The 23,927-nt window shown below is 33.0% G+C and overlaps 3 protein-coding genes across 3 annotated transcripts; all 3 read right to left on the bottom strand.

Moving 5' to 3' along the window:
• Positions 1 to 2,534: 2,534 nt before the first annotated feature.
• Positions 2,535 to 3,953, bottom strand: LOC146936555 (uncharacterized). The gene is made up of 2 exons (XM_085757713.1): positions 3,641 to 3,953; positions 2,535 to 3,351 (listed from the first exon to the last, which is right to left on the bottom strand). Exons 1-2 carry the CDS (start codon positions 3,951 to 3,953, stop codon positions 2,645 to 2,647), a joined length of 1,020 nt encoding a protein of 339 aa, XP_085613839.1. The 3' UTR covers positions 2,535 to 2,644.
• Positions 3,954 to 10,957: 7,004 nt separating this feature from the next.
• On the bottom strand, positions 10,958 to 12,471 carry LOC146936556 (uncharacterized). The gene is made up of 2 exons (XM_085757714.1): positions 12,153 to 12,471; positions 10,958 to 11,664 (listed from the first exon to the last, which is right to left on the bottom strand). The coding sequence occupies exons 1-2, from the start codon at positions 12,469 to 12,471 to the stop codon at positions 10,958 to 10,960; spliced, it is 1,026 nt and encodes a 341-aa protein (XP_085613840.1).
• A 7,960-nt stretch (positions 12,472 to 20,431) lies between these two features.
• Positions 20,432 to 21,186, bottom strand: LOC146936557 (uncharacterized). Its single transcript, XM_085757715.1, has one exon. The coding sequence runs from the start codon at positions 21,181 to 21,183 to the stop codon at positions 20,488 to 20,490; it is 696 nt and encodes a 231-aa protein (XP_085613841.1). The 5' UTR covers positions 21,184 to 21,186; the 3' UTR covers positions 20,432 to 20,487.
• Positions 21,187 to 23,927: the final 2,741 nt, after the last annotated feature.

Genomic DNA, 23,927 nt, shown 5'->3' on the forward strand with positions numbered 1-23,927 from the left:
ATGCGGCTGGAAAAAGAGATTGCATTTGATTCTTTTTTTTTTTTTTTGGTACAGAGTTGCATTTGATCTTTACAAAAACTTATTCTCACAATAAATATAGGTCCCCTATATGCTCCCAATAATTAATTTAGAATCCTAATGAGCTCTTAATGAAAGCTAAGAATAACAGCTTAAAGGTTTTAGCCCGTGATCTAAACTATTATTACATTATGATCATTCACTTTTTGAGACTTAGGTAATATCATTTATGGAAGATTAGAGATGAGATGACGTTAAAGTTGAGCACATTTCAGGAACAACGAAGAAAAATGAATTGATGGATTGATCAAAGATAACCAAGACTCAAGAAAATTTCATTAAAAGGGCGACTACTTCAACAAACATTGTGCATGCAACTGAAACAAATTCTCCATGGGCGAGAGATTAATAGCTCATCAACAAAAAGCGCGTTAGAATTTAACTGTGGAGAAGAACGCGTTTGGAAGCAATGTTATCTCACCATTAATTCATGAAAATAAATGACGAATTATCATAAACAATTCTTGGATTTTGCGATTTGTTTTTGCAGGTGAAGATAAAAATGAAGCAGCCTATTTGCCAAAAATTACAGGTTTGCCCACTAACGAAAAACAAGAGGAGAACGACGCATGTAAGTCTTTCCCTCCAAAGGGAAAGCAGTCACGTAAGACTTCACCTCTACCGTGAAAGCAGTCACGTAAGACTTCAACTCTAGCACGGATGCAGTTCATAATACTTTGCCTCTAGCAGGGATCTTCAGACTTTGCGTCTAGCAGAAAAGCAGTTTGTAAGACTTCACCTCTAGCACGAATGCAGTCCGTAAGGCTTTACCTCTAACAGGGATGCAGTCGTAATACGTCACCTTTAACAGGGAACCAACCCGTAAGACTCTCCCTATAAAGGAGCAGCATATAAGACTTTCCATGACGGAAGCATCAACAAGGTTGAAATTCCTAAATATACAAGACTTCCCACGACAGAAACATCAACAAGGTTGAAATTCCTGAAACGGTTCAATTAATCTATAATGCATAAACACTATAGAGACAGTACTAACACCAGCAGTTAAGGTAACTACATATGTCGGTGTTGTTTATGACAGCCTTTAATCCGAAAATTGATTGTAAAATAGTGATTAACGGCTGAAGCATTGCATTTTGATCACAGGGTGATACCATGCTTGCTACATTCAGTCATGGTGGCAATTCTTAACTCGAACTCTATAGGTTGATTATGACCCTTCTGGTTATGAGTATCCCCGAGTCGTACTTTATTATAATGCTTTGTGATTGTTTAACATTGCAGGAATATATTTGAAAGAGATGTAGAGGAAGAAATAGTTCCAGCAATACAAAAATTAGTGCTGATTAAATGCAACTATAAGCTGAGAATAAGGCTTTTACATTTCACTTGTAATAACGATCTTATAAGTAGAAGAAGAAACCATTACATCCTTGAACTAGACTCACAAGCACCTCATTATTCATTGAAGCACTTAAGAATTTGTGATTGCTTGCACCCTCTCTCACTCTTTCAATTCAATGAGCTCACTCTCTCTGCTTCTTTTTTGTCCAATTCATCTAATACTTCTGTCCAATTCCTTTTTCTTTTCGAGTTTTCGACGAATTTCCTTAGTAGCCTTTTTTCATGGCTTCCAAATTCTCATTACTTTACCATTGTTTTCCCTCAAATTTGCTCGTGCTGTTCACCGGTGCTTGGACATAATTCTGTTATGCAGGTATTGGCACTGAAATGATGATACGAATGTCCTTATCGTAAAAAATGTAAAATACTGAGGAGACTTGATTCGACATATGCATTTTGTTCTGCAATTTCGTTTCTTACAGATTAACAATTTGGTTCAGCAAAGACAGTTTGGTTTGAAAACATAGAAACCAGTGCACTGAACCGTATAAGTTATAACCAGTTCATTGCAGTTTCATTTTACTGAACTGTAAAGAGTTCGGTGTGGTTTACCGAAGTAACACTAGGCTACAATGAATTGTGGAAAGTAGCCATTTGTAGATTTATATCAAACTCATAAGAATAACATAGTCTTAACAAGCCTCTTCAAAAAAAAACATAGTCTTAATAATACTAGGATCATTGTATTACTAGAATTATGATTGGGATCATAAACCACTAAACTTCTGATCCTATGTACATGAAGGTTTGTTGCTCTATATTTAGGCTTCTAGCAGACACATAATGTGGTTGTGGATGCAAGATCGGCACCTGTCGTATAACAGAAACAGGTTCCAACTGTTTTCTGATTACACCATGAGATTTTTTCCATAGTTCACGACCTCCTTTCTGTCCTTTTATTAATGTGGCCTTCCTGGGTAGAACTTATAACTTATTAGATGGATATATAGATATATGCCATTCTTAATCCTTTTGATATTCCATACTTACCCTTTATAGAGAAGAAATGCAGGGAACTGATAATATCTTAAACCAGACGTTGGCAGTAATAAAGAAACCAGACAAGCAATTGAGGAATAATGAGTGGATAAAATTTCATTATATATATTGAACATGAATATAGTTTCTTACATGAAGTTCCTTCCTATCATAATACATGCATTGCAATTAGCTACAATCATTCCTAAAGATAAAAAGCTAATTAATCGAGAATGATGATTTCTCCTTCTTCCCAATCTTTGTTAAGAAACTTCTCCTCATTCAAATCATTCACTCCCATAAGCTCATCCTTTAGAACCAACCCTACAAATGTCTTCAATGGATTCAACTTGTTGCAATCTTCCAATGAATGACCGCAGAGTTTCTCCAGCTCTTTGTATGACAGTAAATTATCTTCAATAAACGCTGTTCTTTTTATGCTTTGTATCATCAATTTAGCAGCTTCCCTTTGTTTCTTCCTTTCCAAGCTACCTTTATTGTAACCAAACATATTACTTTGTGCATCCAATATGCTATCCACAACATGTTGCTTCTTAACCTTCTTTTCCACGGAATTTGGACACTTCTTCTCTTCAAATTCTAACTTCCTTTTATTTCTTGCACTACAAGACATTGATCCACAAACTTTTGTGACATTTTCCTTTCCTTTGCTTCTGTGAGATACTTCTGTGATATTTTCTTCTTTGTTGTTTTGTCTCTCAGCTGCCCATCTTTCCTCCAAAGATTTCCACTTCATCTCAAATAGCTCACTTAATTTCATTGCTATTCTTTGAATTTTATGGCTCATGTGATGCAACTTTTTGGCATTGCAAAATATGATCCTAACATCACTTGCAAATTGATCTGTTGTGAGGTATAAACCCTTCTCCAGCTTCAACTTTACGGTCTCAAATTTCAATAATGCTGGACCTGATTTTAGATGATTCCAAAATCACAATAGCAAGAATTAGCATTGATTCCACATTAATCACATATATTTGGCTACTTTTAATCAAGTCTAGAATTAGCAAGACTTACGAGGGTACTTTAATTTCATATTGTAGTGTGAAATAAAAACTAAAGTTCATGGTACCAAAACTTTTATTTATACGGTAAATTCATTTAAAATCAGTTATAAAACTTTTTAAAAAAAATAAATAAACCTTGAAAATCTTTTTAAAGTAATGAACAAAAACAAGCTTTAAAATAATGAACATACCTGAAATATCATTATAATAGCAACGAGCCAATCTCTTTGAAGCCATTGCATCCTTGAAATCTTCTCCATCCGGATTTAACATTAGCCTTTTCAAAGTAACAAAACATTGTTGTTTCTTGAACCGGTCCATTATATAACCAAGGAACTTTTTCTCTGAGAGTGCTTTAGAATGTGTTTTTTGAGTCTCCATAGTGTTGGAACGAGAAACCAAAACATCATTGATTGTGTTGTTGTTATGGGAAGTGTCTAGTGATGTAGCAGACTTTGGTTTGAGATTTTTGTGAAAAACTTCATAGAAAAACTTGTTTTCCATAGTGATTGTGTTGTGTACGTTTCACGCTATGTAATATGTGCGATATTTTTTTGTTTGCTCTAAACTCATGTAGGGTTTTGTAAATAAAAAAATAATGAACACTACCAAAAAAAATAAAAAAATAATGAAATAAAGCTGAATAAAAATAAATAGTAATAATGAAATAATTCTATTGGTGACTTTCTCATGTTTAGGATCAAGATCCAAATACCCTTCTGTCATAAACTCACAGCCGTAGATTTCCACTCCTATCAACGGTTTCTATTTTGACATCTTCTCAAATTTTCCTGAAATTTTTTCAATATATTATATTTGAAAATTTAGCTAAAATTTTGGTCGTATTGTTATTTATCCCTTTTTTTAGGGATTGTTATTTTGTCCCTCGTTTTGTTTTTCTTGTAACAACTAATTAACTTATCCTTCCTTCCAAAAAAAACTAATTAACTTACTTACGTGAATTTTTTATATTTCGATTTTTATTTGTTAACTTTTATATTTTGTTTAAATGTTTCGGTAGACACATGTTTTTTATAAGTTAAGAGAGAGGACAGACATCAAAAGAAGCAAGGACATTCCAATTCATCCAATACCGCCAATCTTAATAGATTTTATTTATAAAAAAAAAAAACTAAAAAGGGGAAAAAGTATATACAAGAGGGGGACTACGCCAAAAACCCTCAAAACAAGAAATAAAAAGGAAAAGATAAACAACAGATTAAGGGAATCGGTAAGTAGGTAGACCACCTCTGTCTATGTAGAAATCAAAGTGTAAAACCGACAGTAATTCAATCAACCAAGCCCTGAACTGAATACAAGAAAGAATAAATAGATGTAAGATCCATCACACAGGGAAAATTATTTAAAGCAACTCTAGAATCTGAGTTACCAATACCTCGAACATTCCAATAAATGATATTCTATTGAGCAGTTGGAGAGGAGTCCCCCCTAGAACGGGTTCGATACGACGGCTTCCCAAAAACTTGGGCTTGTTTCGATTTCTGTTTCAAGTGCAAAGTAAAAGAACAGATTTGAGAGAAGAAAAATAAAGGATATTTGTACTTAAAGAGAAATGATATTTGTACAACCATTTTGTGACAACTTTTTGACAACTCTCTCTCTCATACTCACATTATATTTTTATCCTCTCTCTTCCTTTTCTCTCTCTATTGTTTTTGACCAATAAGAAGAAAGAAAAAGAAAGTTGTCACACTAGTTGTCACAAATGGTTGTACAAATATCACTACTCTTACTTAAAATATATTAAAATTGTAAAAAAAATAAAGAAGAATGAATTTGAGGGAACTTGGATGTATAAGAGAGCGACAACTGTGGTCTTTTTTGTTTGTTTTGAGAATGACTATACTTAAAATATATTAAAATTGTAAAAAAATAAAAAAGAATGAATTTGAGGGAACGTGGATGTATAAGAGAGTGACAACCGTGGTCTTTTTTGTTTGTTTTGAGAATGACTATACTTATGTTTGTTGTAATAAGAATAATATAACTTTAATATATACAATAGAAGTAAGTTGGTATTGTTAAAAAAAATATTAAAATTCTAGAAACTAAAGAGGGATGAATTAGAGGGAAATTGGATGTATAAGAGAATGACACTTGCGAATTGTTGTAATAAGAATAACATTATTTTAATACATATAGTAGATAGTAGATATCCCTCAAAAAAGTAGATAGTATATTTCTTTCTGTGGTGGTCGGGGTTTGAACCATGGACCAATACATATAGTAGATAGATAGTAGATATAGTAGATTTAAATAATATAATAAAAGGATAAAATATTATTATTAAGTTTAATAGGAGTACTTGAAATGAAGGTATTAGAATGCTTGAAGGGTTATTGTTAGGAAAAAATTGTGATATCTTGTTAAGAATGAAAGAATTGTTATTCGGAGGAGAAAATTAAGGAATAAGAAAAGGATTATTGAAATTATTAATATATTTTTTATTGTTTTTTTTTTTTTGACAAAATATATTTTTTATTGTTAGAAAATCTTTTTGTGAATTTGGGGAAGTTAGATGCATAAGAGGATGCTTAAAGATAAAGGAGTAGTAACTAAATGAATACTGTTTAAAATTTTGGATATGAGATATTTACGCTAATTGAAAATAAATTTGAGTTATTCGGAGGAGAAAATTAAGGAATGAGAAAAGGATTATTGAAATTATTAATATATTTTTTACTGTTAGAAAATCTTTTTGTGAATTTGGGGAAGTTGGATGCATAAGCGGACGCTAAAAGATAAAGGAGTAGTAACTAAATGAATCCTGTTTAAAATTTTCGATATGAGATATTTACGCTAAATTGAAAATAAATTTGAAACTGGTTAAAATATTTAATTTTAGAAAATAAAAAAAGGTTAAACTAAAATTAATATGGGAGTGACACACATACATAAAAAAAAATATTTTTTTCGAGGAAAAAAAACAAAATAAATATAATTTTATTTAAATATGAATATGATTAAATAACTAAATTTATTGAAAATCAGTCAAAAGAAAACTAAATTTAATTTTTGAAAGAAAATATACTTATAGCATTTCATCAATAATAAGTTGTTCAATACAACAAGGTACAATATAGTAATAAGTAGTAGGACTAGCTAATAATGTGGCAACCTCTGCTAAAGTGTGAGTTATCTCATTTGTTTGTCGTCTATTATACTTAACCTTCGAGTTTGTGAAGTGTGCAGTCCACATTTTCGAAGAATACGTCAATTAGTCATTCATAGCATAGTATAACGCCAAGGCTTCCCCCATTGGAACCGAACAACCAACTAAAAAACGAAATTCATTGAAAAATATGTTAAAATGAAATTAGAAAAATTTAAGATATCATGATTAGTTTGTTGAGATATTAATGCTACATAAAATATTATAAAATATCTAGTTTATTTTTTAATTAGCAAAATTTTATTAAAAATTAGGTCTCTGCACAAGACGACAGAGACCGGTGTTACAGAAAGTACAAACTAAGGCACCGTATATAAGCTGAGCACCCAAAAACAAATACCAACAAAGGCACCCCTGCAATCAACACCCATAAGGACAACACCCACCAAAATAAACATCCCCCTAAAACTGACTCCTATAATTACCAACCACTGGAAGAAAAAAAAACGACATCTAAAACACTCATCGCCACTACTTACCTCAAAAGAACACCCTTGTAAAAGAGAACACAATCCTCATCACCAACACTGAGCCACATCCGAAGAACTCCTTCTCTAAAGATCATTCAGCTTCCACCACCGCGCAACCTCCGGTCCACAGAAGGAACACCAAAAAAGCCCAAAACCAAACTAGAACCAGAGAACTGACTCCCGATCTCGAACCAAAAGCGATCGGCCCACCAGACTTCAGAACCAAATCAGAAGGGAACCCCTTACCCCCGGTCCACTAGAGAAACATTGTAGCCAACCAAGCAATAACGCCTCTAGACGCGAACTCCCGATCGCAAAGCAAAATGACCGGCCCATCAGAATCCAGCACAAAATAAGTAAGACAGACGACGTGACTTGCAGTGGAGCAAACATCAATCAAAAAGGAAAAAAATGTCAACTCGAAGGACACACACCCTCAAAACACTCTAAACTCAAACAAGAGCTAGCGACAACGAGTATGGACCCGAATAACATAGGCAACCTCCAATAGAAATCACCCATAACAACCACCCACCTCATCTCCTAAGAAACACCAACCACCACCCACAAATATCTAGTGGATAAGATCAAAGTAATATACTTCCTCCGATCACATTTATAAGTAAATATTGTCTTTTCAAGTTCATTGAATAACATGTGTATTTCGACTATAATATAGTGTAAATACATCAGTTATACGTGAAAATGACATGTGGCATAAAAATATTACTTTACACACACACACATACCAAACTATTGATTGATTGATTGTTGAATAAAATAGTTTTATATTTTGCAAAATGATCATTAGACACGTAAAATTAAGGGTGTGGAATATTGTATCAGAGACAAACTAACAGAAGCATATCTGAAATATCATAAATAAAGAAAACAACAGAATTAGGGTGTGGAATTAGGGTTGTTGTTGCTTCATCATTTCAAGAAGAGTAGCAATCCCACTCTTAATCTCTGATTGCTCAGCCATGGTTTCCACAAGTTGTTTCTGCAATCTCATCTCAAGCTTTTTTGTCCTCTTGATTTGAGCTTCTTGAATAGCTATATGTTGCTTCTGCTCTTCCTTAACTTCTTCCAGTTTTATTCTAAGGTCTTCAGATACCATTTTCTGCTCAAATAAATCTTCCTGAAGTTTCTCAATCTCTTCAGGGTCTTCCATGTTCAGACTCTTCAGAACAGCTTTCTGTGGCTTAATAAGCATCTGAGTGATCCAAGAAGTGTCTAAACCTGATCTGACAGCTTCAGGAATCTTCTTTGAGTAATCAATGTAGTGTGGAGAGTCTGATAGTTGTTTCATTGATCTCTTGACTTCCACAGCTTCCATACTCTCAATTACTTCATCTAACCACTTCTTCAGAGCCTGGTTCAGAGCTTGAACAGACAATCTTTGAAGATCATCAAGTACTTTATTCACTACTTCCTTGAGATTGTTCTATTTATCTTTTTAGGTCTCAAGGTGAATAGCTTGATTCCCACCTGAGAGATTAACGACCACGTCATCACCGTTAACGCCCCAAATGGACGTAGGGACTAATTTGATTGAAATATGACAAATTCGGGGACGTTTTTGTTTGATTCGTGAAAATCCAAGGACAAATTTAGTTATTCACTCATTAACAAAAACATGAAGTATAAAAAATGCAGAAAAGCAAAAAAGGAAAGTGAAAGAAAAATAATATTATTACTAATAAGAGCAAGTTACATACATGATTCGATCAATAGTTACTAAGGATTTTTATATCCTAGGTAAACGGATGTGCAATCTAGTTGGCAAATTTTCATGAATGACACGTGCTTTTCTTAAGAAAATCTACTACTATCATAAGAAAATGGAAAATGTTATTTCTCTAGAAAAATAGTATCAAGAATTTTTAAAGACACAACTGACAAGTTTTAATTGCATGATTTATTTGTTCACTTCCTATTTTTCTGTCATACCTCCTTGAATTGTGGCAAATAGTGCATTATGATTGGCTGCTCTTTATTCTTGATGTTATTTTTCTAGAGATATATCATTGCTTTAAGAAAATCTACTACTATAATTTTTTTTAGCAGGTTTCAGTTAGTCTCGATATTTTGTATTTTTCTTTTCGGTTTTAGTATGTGATAATAGAATTTTTTTTTTTTATAATCCAACTATAATTTGTTTATATTGGTTTTCATCCACCTATAATAGATTTTTTTTTTTACTTCTCAGTATTTTAATTTGTTTTAAAAATTTGGTGTTGGTTGGGTTCAATTCTTGATACCACTCTTCATTTTCAATCTCTTGAAGACATTTGGACTATCTGTAACAAATCATGGTCCCCTTGGCGCAAACTTGTCATCAAATCTGCTATATTTCATCTGATAAATGTTATTTGGTTTTCCAGGAACCAAATAAGATTCAATGGGGAGATATGCAATTAACTCAATCATAGCCAATGTTAATTTGTCAGGAAACAATACTACTTTAGCCTTCTATTAGAGACTTTACAATTGTTAAGAAGTTCAATGTCAAAATTCACCCTCCCAAAGCTCCTTCCTTCAAATAAGTAATTTGAAGTCCTCCTTATGTTAATTGGGTCAATTGTAATACAGATGGAGCATTTGATGGCAGTGTTTCATCATGTAGAGGTATATTTAGGAACAATGATGCAGTGTTCATGTCTTGCTTTGCTGAGAGGTATATTTAGGGTCAGCTTATCATGCTGAGCTATTTGCTGCCCTTAGATCGAGAGTTGTGATCAGAAATATACCCAGTGGTCCCATTCAGCACCCCCCCCCCCCCCCCCCCAAAAAAAAAGTTTCTATCTCTAAATTATCTCTCATCACTCTATTGTTTTTGGTACATAAATTGTCTACTATATGATGCTTTGTATACATCTGTGATGATTGTTTACACGTTTTCCTTGTCTATTTATTTAGAACTCGATCAAGTGAGAAATGATAATTAAATGCAAGTATTGTCGCTGAATATAGGAGTGATTGATATGGGACGCAGGGGGTGCGGTTATGGTGCATAAAGATATTTCCTTATGCACCCTGCATAAATCCAGAAATGGTTTTGGAGTACAACTCACAGAAGCCATTTCCACAGTAAAATAGTTTTGGAGTACAACATACTATAATTTTATGCAGGGTGCTGGAAACCATTAAGTACATCTAATGGTTTTGGAGTACAACTCACAAAAACCATTTCTGGATTTATGCAGGGTGCATAAAGATTTTCCTTATGCACCATAACTTTTTGTTCATTTCATATGTGGTTATTGTACAAATGTAAATTAATACTGAGGTGTGGAAGCTTGATATCATGCTCAAGGGGGAGCAAGTCCACTTCAATCTCTTGAATGGTTGAATGCAGTAAGAGGGGAATTTTCCTAATATCAGAAACATTATCTTGCAAATGAATGGGTGAAGCTATTTCAAAGTTTGAAGCAATTATGCATTAAAGGCTCACACTATCTACAATGAATAGGTATAGTTTGTACTTGGTTATATCAATTAATTATTTTACTGTGATGAGTCACATATGATTGTTATTCACTTGTACACCATTACTTTCATACCTTTTACTTCAAATAGATGAAATGTGTTTTTCAAATGATGGGTTATATAGTATAAGAATGCAAACTATGATGCACAAAATAGGATCGCATTGCTTTTTGTGTCTCTTCTGTGATCTTTTGTGATCTTAAGTATATCAATTTGAAAAATAAGCAATCTTGGAAATAAGAAATGCACAAAATAGATATAATATTTCTGAACATAGTTGTTTACAATTAGTTCCTTCCTAACATATACATACATTGCAACTAGCTCTTCCCAATGAAAGCCTAAATAACTGTTTAATCAAGAATGATAATTTCTCCTTCTTCCCAATCTCTATTAAGAAACTTTTCCTCATTCAAATCATTCACTCCCATAATCTCATCCTTTAGAACCAACCCTACAAATATCTTCAATGGATTCAACTTGTTGCAATCTTGCAATGAATGACCGCACAGATTCTCCAGCTCGTTATAAGAAAACAAATTATCATCAATAAACGCCGTTCTTTTTGTGCTTTGTATCATCAATTTAGCAGCTTCTCTTTGTTTCTTCCTTTCCAAGTTACCTTTATTGCAACCAAACATATTACTTTGTGCATCCAATATGCTATCCACAACATGTTGCTTCTTAACCTTCTTTTCCACGGAATTCGGACTCTTCTTCTCTTCAAATTCAAACTTCCTTTTATTTCTTGCACTACAAGACATTGATCCACAAACTTTTGTGATATTTTCCTTTCCTTTGCTTCTGTGAGATACTTCTGTGATATTTTCTTCTTTGTTGTTTTGTCTCTCAGCTGCCCATCTTTCCTCCAAGGATTTCCACTTCATCTCAAATAGTTCACTTAATTTCATTGCTATTCTTTGAATTGTATGGCTCTTGTAATGCAACTTATTGGCATTGCAAAATATGATCCTAACATCACTTGCAAATTGATCTGTTGTGAGGTATAAACCCTTCTCCAGCTTCAACTTCACGGTTTCAAATTCCATTAATGCTGGACCTGTTTTTAGATTATTCCAAAATCACAATAGCAAGAATTAGCATTGATTCCACATTAATCACATATATTTGGCTACTTTTAATCAAGTCTAGAATTAGCAAGACTTACGAGGGTAATTTAATTTCATATTGTAGTGTGAAATAAAAACTAAAGTTCACAGTACTGAAACTATATATTTATACGGTAAATTCATTTAAAATCAGTTATTTCAGTTAAAACTTGACAAATCAATTTCCCTTAAAAAAATAAACCTTGAAAATCTTTTTAAAGTAATGAGCAAGACTTACAAGGTTAATTTAATTTCATACTGTATAGAAATAAAAACAGAAATCACAGTATCTAAAACAAAATATGATATATATGGTATATTCTCTTAAAAATCAGTTAATTCAGTTAACACCTTCACAAATCAATTTCCCTTAAAAAACCAAATAAACATTGACACATCAATTTGAACAAATAACAAAGCTTTAAAATACTGAACATACCTGAAATATCATTTGAATCACAACGAGCTAATCTCTTTGAATTCATTGCATCCTTGAAATCTTGTCCATCCGGATTTAACATTAGCCTTTTCAAAGTAATAATACACTGTCGTTTCTTGAAATTATCCATGTTTGTCACACCCATATTACTTCTTGAATGTACCTTTGCATGTATAGAATGGGTTTGTTGAGTCTCCTTGTTGGAATGAGAAACCAAAACATCATTGATTGTGTTGTTGTTATGGAAAGTGTGTAGTGATGTAACAGACTTTGGTTTGAGTTTCTTGTGAAAAACATCATAGAAAAATTGGTTTGCCATTGTGTTCGTGTTGTGTAGTGTAGGTTTCACGCTAATGTGTGATAATACTTTTTTGTTTGGTTTTCCCTCGGACTTTAGGGTTTTATGAATTAAAAGATAATGAAATAAAACTCAATAAAAAAATAGTGATGAAATAATTCTATTGGTGACTTTCTCATGTCTAGGATCAAGATCCAAATACCCTTCTCTCATAAATTCACAGCCGTAGATTTCCACTCCTATCAACGGTTTCTATTTTGACATCTTCTCATATTTTCCTAAAAATTCTTCAATATATTGTATTTGAAAATTTAGCTAAAATTTTGGTTGTGTTGTTATTTTATCCCTTTATTTTTCTCGTAACAGCTTATTTACTTAAAATCAAATAGATATACCTACTTTTGAAAGAAAAAAACTAGATATACTTACATTGAAAACGAGTTGTACCTTACGATCCAAATAAAATCAATTATTCTAAATCCATACGCTAATTTGTAAAAAAAAAAAAAAAAAAAAACTTTTTTCTCTATACGTTTTAGTATTATTTTTTTTTTTTTTGGTTATATGAGAAAAAGTCAAAGCAAAACAAAAACAAAAAAAAAAAAACAAAAAAAGGAGACTAATGGCCGCGAGGATAAGCAACACCCATACTGTCTGCCGTAAGCAATAAACGAAGCTCAGCTGGAGGGTTATGCACGATCAATAAATCACTCGTAGACCTTGTTCCAAGCTTGGCTAAGAAGTCAGCACACATATTACCCTCTCTGAGAGTGTGACATAGTTGAAAAGTCCAATCTTTAGCCATGTATTTTCTAATAATAGCTATCTCATTTTCATAATGGCGAGTGGAAACATCAGCATACTACACTAGGTGAATAGTATGCATGAAATCAGTGTAACGAATAATGTCTCTCAGGCCTTCATCCCAACAAATTTGAATCTCATGCATTAATGCCATGATTTCGGCATGAAGAATATTTGAGTAGCCAATATTACCATGAAAGCCACACATAAATTGTTCATCTAAGTCTCTAATTAAGCCACTGAATCCTGCCATCCCCGGGTTGGCCGGTTTGAGCACTACCATCCACATTAAGAATATATGAGTCAGTATGGCCTTTTTGCCATGAAATAAGTTGAGGTTGAATGCGAGTAATCCCCTTATGCATAGTGATGAAAGCTTCAGTAACATTATGAGTCAAAACCTCGATCTTTGACAGAGTAGCCATTAGAGGAATGTTTATATCATCAAAAACCTTTGCATTTCTAGCACACCAAATACTCCACATGGTAATAGGAATCACAATGCCAAGCTTGTCAACACTATCATGGGACCACATGAATATCGAGCTATCCTCCTCAGGTAAACCGAAACTAGGACCCACCATCAAGTTCCATATACTTTTGCTCGGTTGCAATTAAACAAACAATGAATTAAGGTCTCGGGTTCATTATCACAAATAGGACAAATGGAGTCTAATGGAATACCTCGATGATTCAATATAGTTCGTGTTGGCTTGTTCAAAAAAAAATATAGTTCGTGTTGGGATCGCAAGATGCATCATTTGCTAAAGGAAGAATTGGATGTTGGCTGGGATTTTAAGTTTCCATACCCAACTCCAAGAATCTCTAGGCAAGAGAGGAATTGTCTCTTCATCATTCAACCAACTATATGCAGATTTTGTCGAGTATGCACCAGAGGTACAATTATTCCAAATCCAGTTATCAGTGACAGCATCCACTAGGTGAGTCGTCGTTTCCAAAATCTTACTTCTGACATCTTGAGGCAGCATAGTATAAACATTTTGTAGGTTACCTCCGTCCCTGGTAATAATATCTCGAATTTGAAGATCAATATCTTTAATTTGAACAAACGGCACAAGATGACATAAGGGATCTTTTAGCAACCAAGGTTCGTACCACATACTAGTGGTACCATTTCCAATTTTGAAATGAAATCCATCCTCCAATACTTTAAATGCTTTATTACAATGGCATTCTAAATAGGAGAGCCCTTGCTATTTCACGTAAGGAAAATATTAGATCCCTGAAGATACCTTGCTGAAAGAATTTGAGACCATAAACGATTACTAGGTTTAAACATATCCCACACAAGTTTACCAAATAACACAATGTTTTGTTTCCTCGCAATTCTCACTCCAAGACCCCCATAGATAGATAATAAATATTCATTTATTTATCCAATAAATATAATAATATTCACTTATTTATCAATAAAAAACATTCACTTAGTCCACAAGTCGACTTACCAGGGTTATTTTTTTATTTTTTTGGTACAATTTACCAGGGTAATTTAATTTCATATTGTAGAGAAATAAAAAACCAAAGTTCATAATACCGATAACATCCTTTCAAAAAAAAAATAATACCAATAACATATATTTATATATGGTAAATTCTAGACTGATACTACTCACACTACAAAATATCTAAGTTACAACCGAAAATTATCAAAATATCCTTTAATTGAGTTCACGCGTTCACACACATTAGTTGTATATCCATAATTTACTTAGTTTATATAAATTGAGTTTACATAAGTTAAGTAAATTACGTTTACATGTACATGTATAAATTGAATTCACGCGCTCACGCACATTAATTATATATACGTACTCAGTCTATTTAGTTTATATAAACTGAGTTATACATGTATAAATTGAATTCGTGCGTTTACGCACATTTACGTAAAATGAATTCACATGGTGATACGTAAACTTAAATTACACTACCTTACTACTTAATATGTAAACTTAAATCACTTTATCTTACGTAAATAATACATGTTTAATCTAAATTCACGTCTATCTTATATGTCACACACAGATCAGAACAAAACAAAAAACAACAACATCGAACAAACAATAAATACAAACTCTTCAATGAAGAATTTCATGAAATTCACTTACTTGTATGAATAAAGTACGGATCAATGAAAAAGATGATGATTCAATCTTTAATCATGGTAGTTATTGGTTGCACATCCATGGTGGAATGTGGGTGAAAAGTGGTGAAGGTTCAAATTAATAATGAAAAAAAGGTTTTAAAAAATTTACATGAAGAGGTAATTTCGGTATTGTTGTAAAATTTTAAGTAAATTTGGATGTAACTATAATTATATGGTGAGAGACTAGAAAATGTCTAAATTCTATTTAAAATCTGTTCTTTCGATTAAAAACTTGACAAATCAATTTCCCGTCAAAAGAATAAATAAACTTTAACAAAACAATTTGAACAAATAATAAACTTTAAAATAATGAACATGCTTGAAATATCATTAGAATCACACAACGAACCAATCTATCTGAATCCATTGCATCCATTTTTTTAAGCGCAAATATTATATATATATATAAATATAATATAAAGGGGATATATCTCCTGCAAGAGTCGAAACATACATACAAACTTGAGTACAAGAAGTACTCCGGTCAAGCGATAACAAAATCAAAGAAACCCTCCCGCAGAAAAACAAGAGCAAAAACTAAAACCACAACATAAACACAAAACTCCTAACAGGAACATCCAAGGACAGCCGAACAAGAGGAAGATCATGCGCATAACCCCTCAATAAATCAACCCTAGGCAAATCCTCCATAAGACACTGACGGTGCCAACACATAATGGGTTCATGATCCAACTCATAGAAGGAACAGACGCGACCAGAATGTTTTTCCAAAAACAACTTCCAAAAGGCGAACTTAACCATATCCACCAACTCAAGCACATACGTCTCCTTTTGTTACAATAAACAAACACAAAACATATTAAAAATATGTTTAAGTGTCAAATGATTCTGATGAGGCGAAATTGTCTTTTTACGGATCATTAACTTTCATATTAAAAAAGGAAAAAAAAATGTGTTTTTACTAATAATAAACTTTCATAATTAGAAAATAGATAATTTAGAGATTTTTTGGAAAAAATAAAGTAAGAATCTATTTTGTGTTTTTAATAAAAACTCATTTTTAAATAATTTAGTTTGTTTAGATACAACTATATAAAAGTCTCCGTGACCTTAGCTCAGCTAACGGGGACAATGCATTATATATGCAGGGGTCGAGGTTTGAACTCCGAACACCTCACTTCTCCACATTTAAAATGTATGAACTCCAGTCACTAGACTACTTGACAAAAAAAAAACAATAAAACTAATAAAAGAAATTGTTTGTTACAAAATCATCTCAAACTTTTGACAATTACTTTTTCTCTCTGGAAAATATGATTTTTTTTTACAAAATACATAGAAGAGTTAAAATATGTTGAGATGCCAAATGATTAGGTAAGGCAAAATTTTGTTTTTGCTGGTCATTAATTCATTATAGAATAGAGAATAGAAACCTCTCCAAGAATAGAGAATAGAAAGAGTTAACTTTCATAACTAGAGAATAGATTATAAAAATGGGTAAAAATTCAAAATGAAAGCAACAAAGCTACCTTCTTTTTTCTTTTAAGGAAAAAGCTACCTTTTATATACCCAGATTTAGAAGATGAAAAAAGAAATAAACAAACTAATATAAGCTCTTAAATCAATGAAGTGACCGAAATTAAGAGGAGAAAACAACTCAAGTTTAGTACATCTGTCTATGATATCAAAGGCCCCAAGTCAACCAAAGCACACAAGATGCAACACAGAAAAAAGATTCAATTAAAAGTTTAGAACTCTTCTTAGTGATTTAAAAATAAAAACAAACTGGGTGCACAATGAGAATAACAAGAATAGATATGAGAGACTACGGGTATGGTTACTCAATTTTGGTGTATGATGTTGCCGTCGCAAATCAATACAACAACAACAACAACCAAACATTTTCCCATTAAGTGCGGTCGGCATATCAATGCTCACATTATTTAAATCTTGAACCAGATTGCAATTCAGTACATGTAGGTTTGACATAATAGCGCATTAAAAGATAAAAGAGTGACACAATCATCAAAAACCAATGGAGCTTGATAACATTCACCTCACCCAAAGTAATGAAATATGTATCTATTGTAGAGAAAAACAATGCATACGAAGTTTTATTACACATGATTGTGGCGAATCACAACTAGAAGAAATAATCAATAGCACTAAATTTTCTCTACTTGACTAACATGCCCCATCTGTTCTGGAAAATTATTTGATTTCGGCATGTTCCACCAAAATCTACCATGATCACTAGGTTTTCCTTTATTTTTTCTGCTACTATTATCTTTTCTTTCTGATTGCAATTCAGCAAGGTAGGTTTGACATAATAGCTAGAATCATATGGAAGATGAGACCGCCATATGCGGCTGGAAAAAGAGATTGCATTTGATTCTTTTTTTTTTTTTGGTACAGAGTTGCATTTGATCTTTACAAAAACTTATTCTCACAATAGTTCCCCTATATGCTCCCAATAATTAATTTAGTAAGCTACAACTCATTTAGAATCCTAATGATCTAATAAACTATTATTACATCATGATCCTTCACTTTTTGAGACTTGGTGAGTGTTTGGATTGAGGTTTGCATCATGTTTCTCACTTCCCAATGCACTTTTGATGTGATTTTTGTGAAGCTACAATTGCAAGTTTCTACACAGTCGTGCGTTTGAGCCCATTTGTACGCTGTTCCAAACAAGCTATTAGCTAATTTGAAAGGCCTTTAAATGACTATGTAGTTGGTGGCAATAGGAAACTTCGATATGCTTATCATTTATGGAACATTAGAGATGACGTTAAATGACCGCATTGGATGCCATTTGACTCGATTACATGTCATTGAAGTTCAATTAATTATAACCGATATATGATGAATAGAAAAGGTCATGTAAAGTTGAGCACATTTCAGGAACAACAAAGAAAAATGAATCGATGGATTGATCAAAGATAACCAAGACTCAAAAGAAAATTTCATTAAAAGGGCGACTACTTCAACAAAAATTGTGCATGCAACTGAAACAAATTTTCCATGGGCGAGATTAATAGCTCATCAACAAAAAGCGCGTTAGAATTTAACTGTGGAGAAGAACGCGTATGGAAGCAATATTATCTCACCATTAATTCATGAAAATAAATGACGAATTATCATAAACAATTCTTGGATTTTGCGATTTGTTTTTGCAGGTGAAGATAAAAATGAAGCAGCCTATTTGCCAAAAATTACAGGTTTGCCCACTAACGAAAAACAAGAGGAGAACGACGCATGTAAGTCTTTCCCTCCAAAGGGAAAGCAGTCACGTAAGACTTCACCTCTACCGTGAAAGCAGTCACGTAAGACTTCAACTCTAGCACGGATGCAGTTAATAATACTTTGCCTCTAGCAGGGAAGCAGTTCTTCAGACTTTGCGTCTAGCAGGAAAGCAGTTTGTAAGACCTCACCTCTAGCACGAATGTAGTCCGTAAGGCTTTACCTCTAACAGCGATGCAGTCGTAATACGTCACCTTAAACAGGGAACCAACCCGTAAGACTCTCCCTATAAAGGAGCAGCATATAAGACTTTCCACGACGGAAGCATCAACAAGTTTGAAATTCCTAAATATACAAGACTTCCCACGACAGAAACATCAACAAGGTTGAAATTCCTGAAACGGTTCAATTAATCTATAATGCATAAACACTATAGAGACAGTACTAACACCAGCAGTTAAGGTAACTACATATGTCGGTGTTGTTTGTAACTGCCTTTAATCTGAAAATTGATTGTAAAATAGTGATTAACGGCTGAAGCATTGCATTCATCTAATACTCGTTGTCCAATTCCTTTTCCTTTTTGAGTTTTTGACGAATTTCCTTAGTAGCTTTTTTTTCATTCCTGCCAAATTCTTATTACTTTCCACTTCAGATAAAATAGTACTCCCTCCGTTTCAAAATGAGTGTCGCTTTAGAGAAAAAAAATTTGTTTCAAAATGAATGTCACTTTCAGTTTCCAATGCAATAATAACTTTTTCTTTTCAATTGTATCCTCCAATTAATACGCAACACACTACTTCCAAAGTATTACTTTTAAAACTAAAATAAGGATAATTTGGTAAAATAACCATTCTCCTTCTTTTTAATCATTGCATTTCTTAATATGTGTGTAAACACCTAAAACGACACTCATTTTGAAACGGAGGGAGTACCTCTTTTCCCTCAAATTTGGTCGTGTTGTTCACAGGTGCTTTGACATAATTCTGTTATGCAGGTATTTGCACTGAAATGATGAGGGATTGATACGAATGTCCTTATCGTACAAAATGTAAAATACTGAGGAGTCTTGATTCGACATATGCATTTTGTTCTGCAATTTGGTTTCTTACAGATTAACAATTTGGTTCAGCAAAGACAGTTTGGTTTGAAAACATAGAAACCAATGCACTGAACCTTATAAGTTATAACCAGTTCATTGCAGTTTCATTTTACTGAACTGTAAAGAGTTCGGTGTGGTTTACCGAAGTAACACTAGGCTATAATGAATCATGGAAAGTAGTCATTTTTAGATTTATATGAAACTCATAAGAATAACTTAGTCTTAACAATACTAGGATCATTGTATTACTAGAATTGTGACTGGGATCATAAACCACTAAACTTCTGATCCTATGTACTTGAAGGTTTGTTGCTCTATATTTAGGCTTCTAGCAGACACATAATGTGGTTGTGGATGCAAGATCCGCTCCTGTCGTATAACAGAAACAGGTTCCAACTGTTTTCTGACTACACCGTGCGATTTTTTCCATAGTTCACGACCTCCTTTCTGTCTTTTTATTAATGTGGCCTTCCTCGGTAGAACTTATAACTTATTAGATGGATATATAGATATATGGCATTCTTAATCCTTTTGATATTCCATACTTACCCTTTATAGAGAAGAAATGCAGGGAACTGATAATATCTTAAACCAGACGTTGGCAGTAATAAAGAAACCAGACAAGCAATTGAGGAATAATCAGTGGATAAAATTTCATTATATATATTGAATATGTACATAATTTCTTACATGAAGTTCCTTCCTATGATAATACATGCATTGCAATTAGCTACAATCATTCCTAAAGATAAAAAGCTAATTAATCTAGAGTGATAATTTCTCCTTCTTCCCAATCTCTATTAAGAAACTTCTCCTCATTCAAATCATTCACTCCCATGATCTCATCCTTTAGAACCAACCCTACAAATGTCTTCAATGGATTCAACTTGTTGCAATCTTGCAATGAATGACCGCACAGATTCTCCAGCTCGTTATAAGACAACAAACTAACATCAATAAACGCCGTTCTTTTTATGCTTTGTATCATCAATTTAGCAGCTTCCCTTTGTTTCTTCCTTTCCAAGCTACCTTTATTGCAACCAAACATATTACTTTGTGCATCCAATATGCTATCCACAACATGTTGCTTCTTAACCTTCTTTTCCACGGAATTCGGACACTTCTTCTCTTCAAATTCAAACTTCCTTTTATTTCTTGCACTACAAGACATTGATCCACAAACTTTTGTGATATTTTCCTTTCCTTTGCTTCTGTGAGATACTTCTGTGATATTTTCTTCTTTGTTGTTTTGTCTCTCAGCTGCCCATCTTTCCTCCAAGGATTTCCACTTCATCTCAAATAGTTCACTTAATTTCATTGCTATTCTTTGAATTGTATGGCTCTTGTAATGCAACTTATTGGCATTGCAAAATATGATCCTAACATCACTTGCAAATTGATCTGTTGTGAGGTATAAACCCTTCTCCAGCTTCAACTTTACGGTTTCAAATTCCATTAATGCTGGACCTGTTTTTAGATTATTCCAAAATCACAATAGCAAGAATTAGCATTGATTCCACATTAATCACATATATTTGGCTACTTTTAATCAAGTCTAGAATTAGCAAGACTTACGAGGGTAATTTAATTTCATATTGTAGTGTGAAATAAAAACTAAAGTTCACAGTACTGAAACTATATATTTATACGGTAAATTCATTTAAAATCAGTTATTTCAGTTAAAACTTGACAAATCAATTTCCCTTAAAAAAAATAAACCTTGAAAATCTTTTTAAAGTAATGAGCAAGACTTACAAGGTTAATTTAATTTCATACTGTATAGAAACAAAAACAGAAATCACAGTATCTAAAACAAAATATGATATATATGGTATATTCTCTTAAAAATCAGTTAATTCAGTTAACACCTTCACAAATCAATTTCCCTTAAAACCCTAAGGTCCGAGGGAAAACCAAACAAAAAAGTATTATCACACATTAGCGAATAAAACTAGATATACTTTACATTGAAAACGAGTTGTACCTTACGATCCAAATAAAATCAATTATTCTAAATTCATACCCTAATTTGTAAAAAAAAAATAAAAAATCTTTTTTAATTTCTCTACACGTTTTAGTATATTTTTTTTGGTTACATGAGAAAAAGTCAAAGCAAAACAAAAACAAAAACAAAAAAAAGGAGACTATTGGTCGCGAGGATAAGCAACACCCATACTGTCTGCCGTAAGCAATAAACGAAGCTCAGCTGGAGGGTTATGCACGATCAATAAATCACTCGTAGACCTTGTTCCAAGCTTGGCTAAGAAGTCAGCACACATATTACCCTCTTTGAGAGTGTGACATAGTTGAAAAGTCCAATCTTTAGCCATGTATTTTCTAATAATAGCTATCTCATTTCCATAATTGTGAGTGGAAACATCAACATACTGCACTAGGTGAATAGTATGCATGGAATCAGTGTAACGAATAATGTCTCTCAGGCCTTCTTCCCAACAAATTTGAATCCCATGCATTAATGCCATGATTTCGGCATGAAGAATATTTGAGTAGCCAATATTACCATGAAAGCCACACATAAATTGTTCATCGAAGTCTCTAATTAAGCCACCGAATCCTGCCATCCCCGGGTTGGTTTGAGCACTAACATCCACATTAAGAATGTATGAGTCAGGATGGCCTTTTTGCCAAGAAATAAGTTGAGGTTGAATGCGAGTAATCTCCTTATGCATGCTGCTGAAAGCTTCAGTAACATTATGAGTCATAACCTCGATCTTTGACAGAGTAGCCATTAGAGGCATGTTTATATCATCAAAAACCTTTGCATTTCTAGCACACCAAATACTCCACATGGTATTAGGAATCACAATGCCAAGCTTGTCAACACTATCATGGGACCACATGAATATCGAGCTATCCTCCTCAGGTAAACAGAAACTAGGACCCACCATCAAGTTCCATATACTTTTGCTCGGTTGCAATTAAACAAACAATGAATTAAGGTCTCGGGTTCATTATCACAAATAGGACAAATGGAGTCTAATAGGATACCTCGATGATTCAATATAGTTCGTGTTGGGATCGCAAGATGCATCACTTGCCAAAGGAAGAATTGGATGTTGGCTAGGATTTTAAGTTTCCATACCCAATTCCAAGAATCTCTAGGTAAGAGAGGAACTGTCTCTTCATCATTCAACCAACTATATGTAGATTTTTCCGAGTAGGCACCAGAGGTACAATTATTCCAAATCTAGTTATCAGTGACATCATCCACTAGGTGAGCCGTCGTTTCCAAAATCTTACTTCTGACATCTTGAGGCTGCATAGTATAAACATTTTGTAGGTTACCTCCATCCCTGGTAATAATATCTCGAATTTGAAGATCAATATCTTGAATTTGAACAAACGGCACAAGATGACATAAGGATTCTTTTAGCAACCAAGGTTCTTACCACATGCTAGTGGTACCATTTCCAATTTTGAAATGAAATCCATCCTCCAATACTTTAAGTGATTTATTACAATGGCATTCCAAATAGGAGAGCCCTTGCTATTTCTCGTAAGGAAAATATTAGATCCCTGAAGATACCTTGCTGAAAGAATTTGAGACCATAAATGATTACTAGGTTTAAACATATCCCACACAAGTTTACCAAGTAACGCAATGTTTTGTTTCCTCGCAATTCTCACTCCAAGACCCCCATAGACAGATAATAAATATTCATTTATTTATCCAATAAAAATAATAATATTCACTTATTTATCAATAAAAAAATATTCACTTAGTCCACAAGTCGACTTACCAGGGTTTTTTTTTTAATTTTTTTGGTACAATTTACCAGGGTAATTTAATTTCATATTGTAGAGAAATAAAAAACCATAGTTCATAATACCGATAACATCCTTCAAAAAAAATAATACCGATAACATATATTTATATATGGTAAATTCTAGACTGATACTACTCATATCACAAAATATCTAAGTTACAACCGAAAATTTTCAATATATCCTTTAATTTAGTTCACATGTTCACACACATTAGTTGTATATCCATAGTTTACTTAGTTTATGTAAACTGAGTTTACATATAAGTTAAGTAAACTACGTTTACATGTATATGTATAAATTGAATTCACGCGCTCACGCACATTAGTTATATATACGTACTCAGTCTATTTAGTTTATATAAACTGAGTTATACATGTATAAATTGAATTTGTGCGTTTACGCACATTTACG

The sequence above is a fragment of the Medicago sativa genome, chromosome 3 (assembly GCF_051527215.1).
Source record: "Medicago sativa cultivar Bolivia chromosome 3, Bolivia_mono, whole genome shotgun sequence".
In the NCBI taxonomy this organism is placed as follows: Eukaryota; Viridiplantae; Streptophyta; class Magnoliopsida; order Fabales; family Fabaceae; genus Medicago; species Medicago sativa.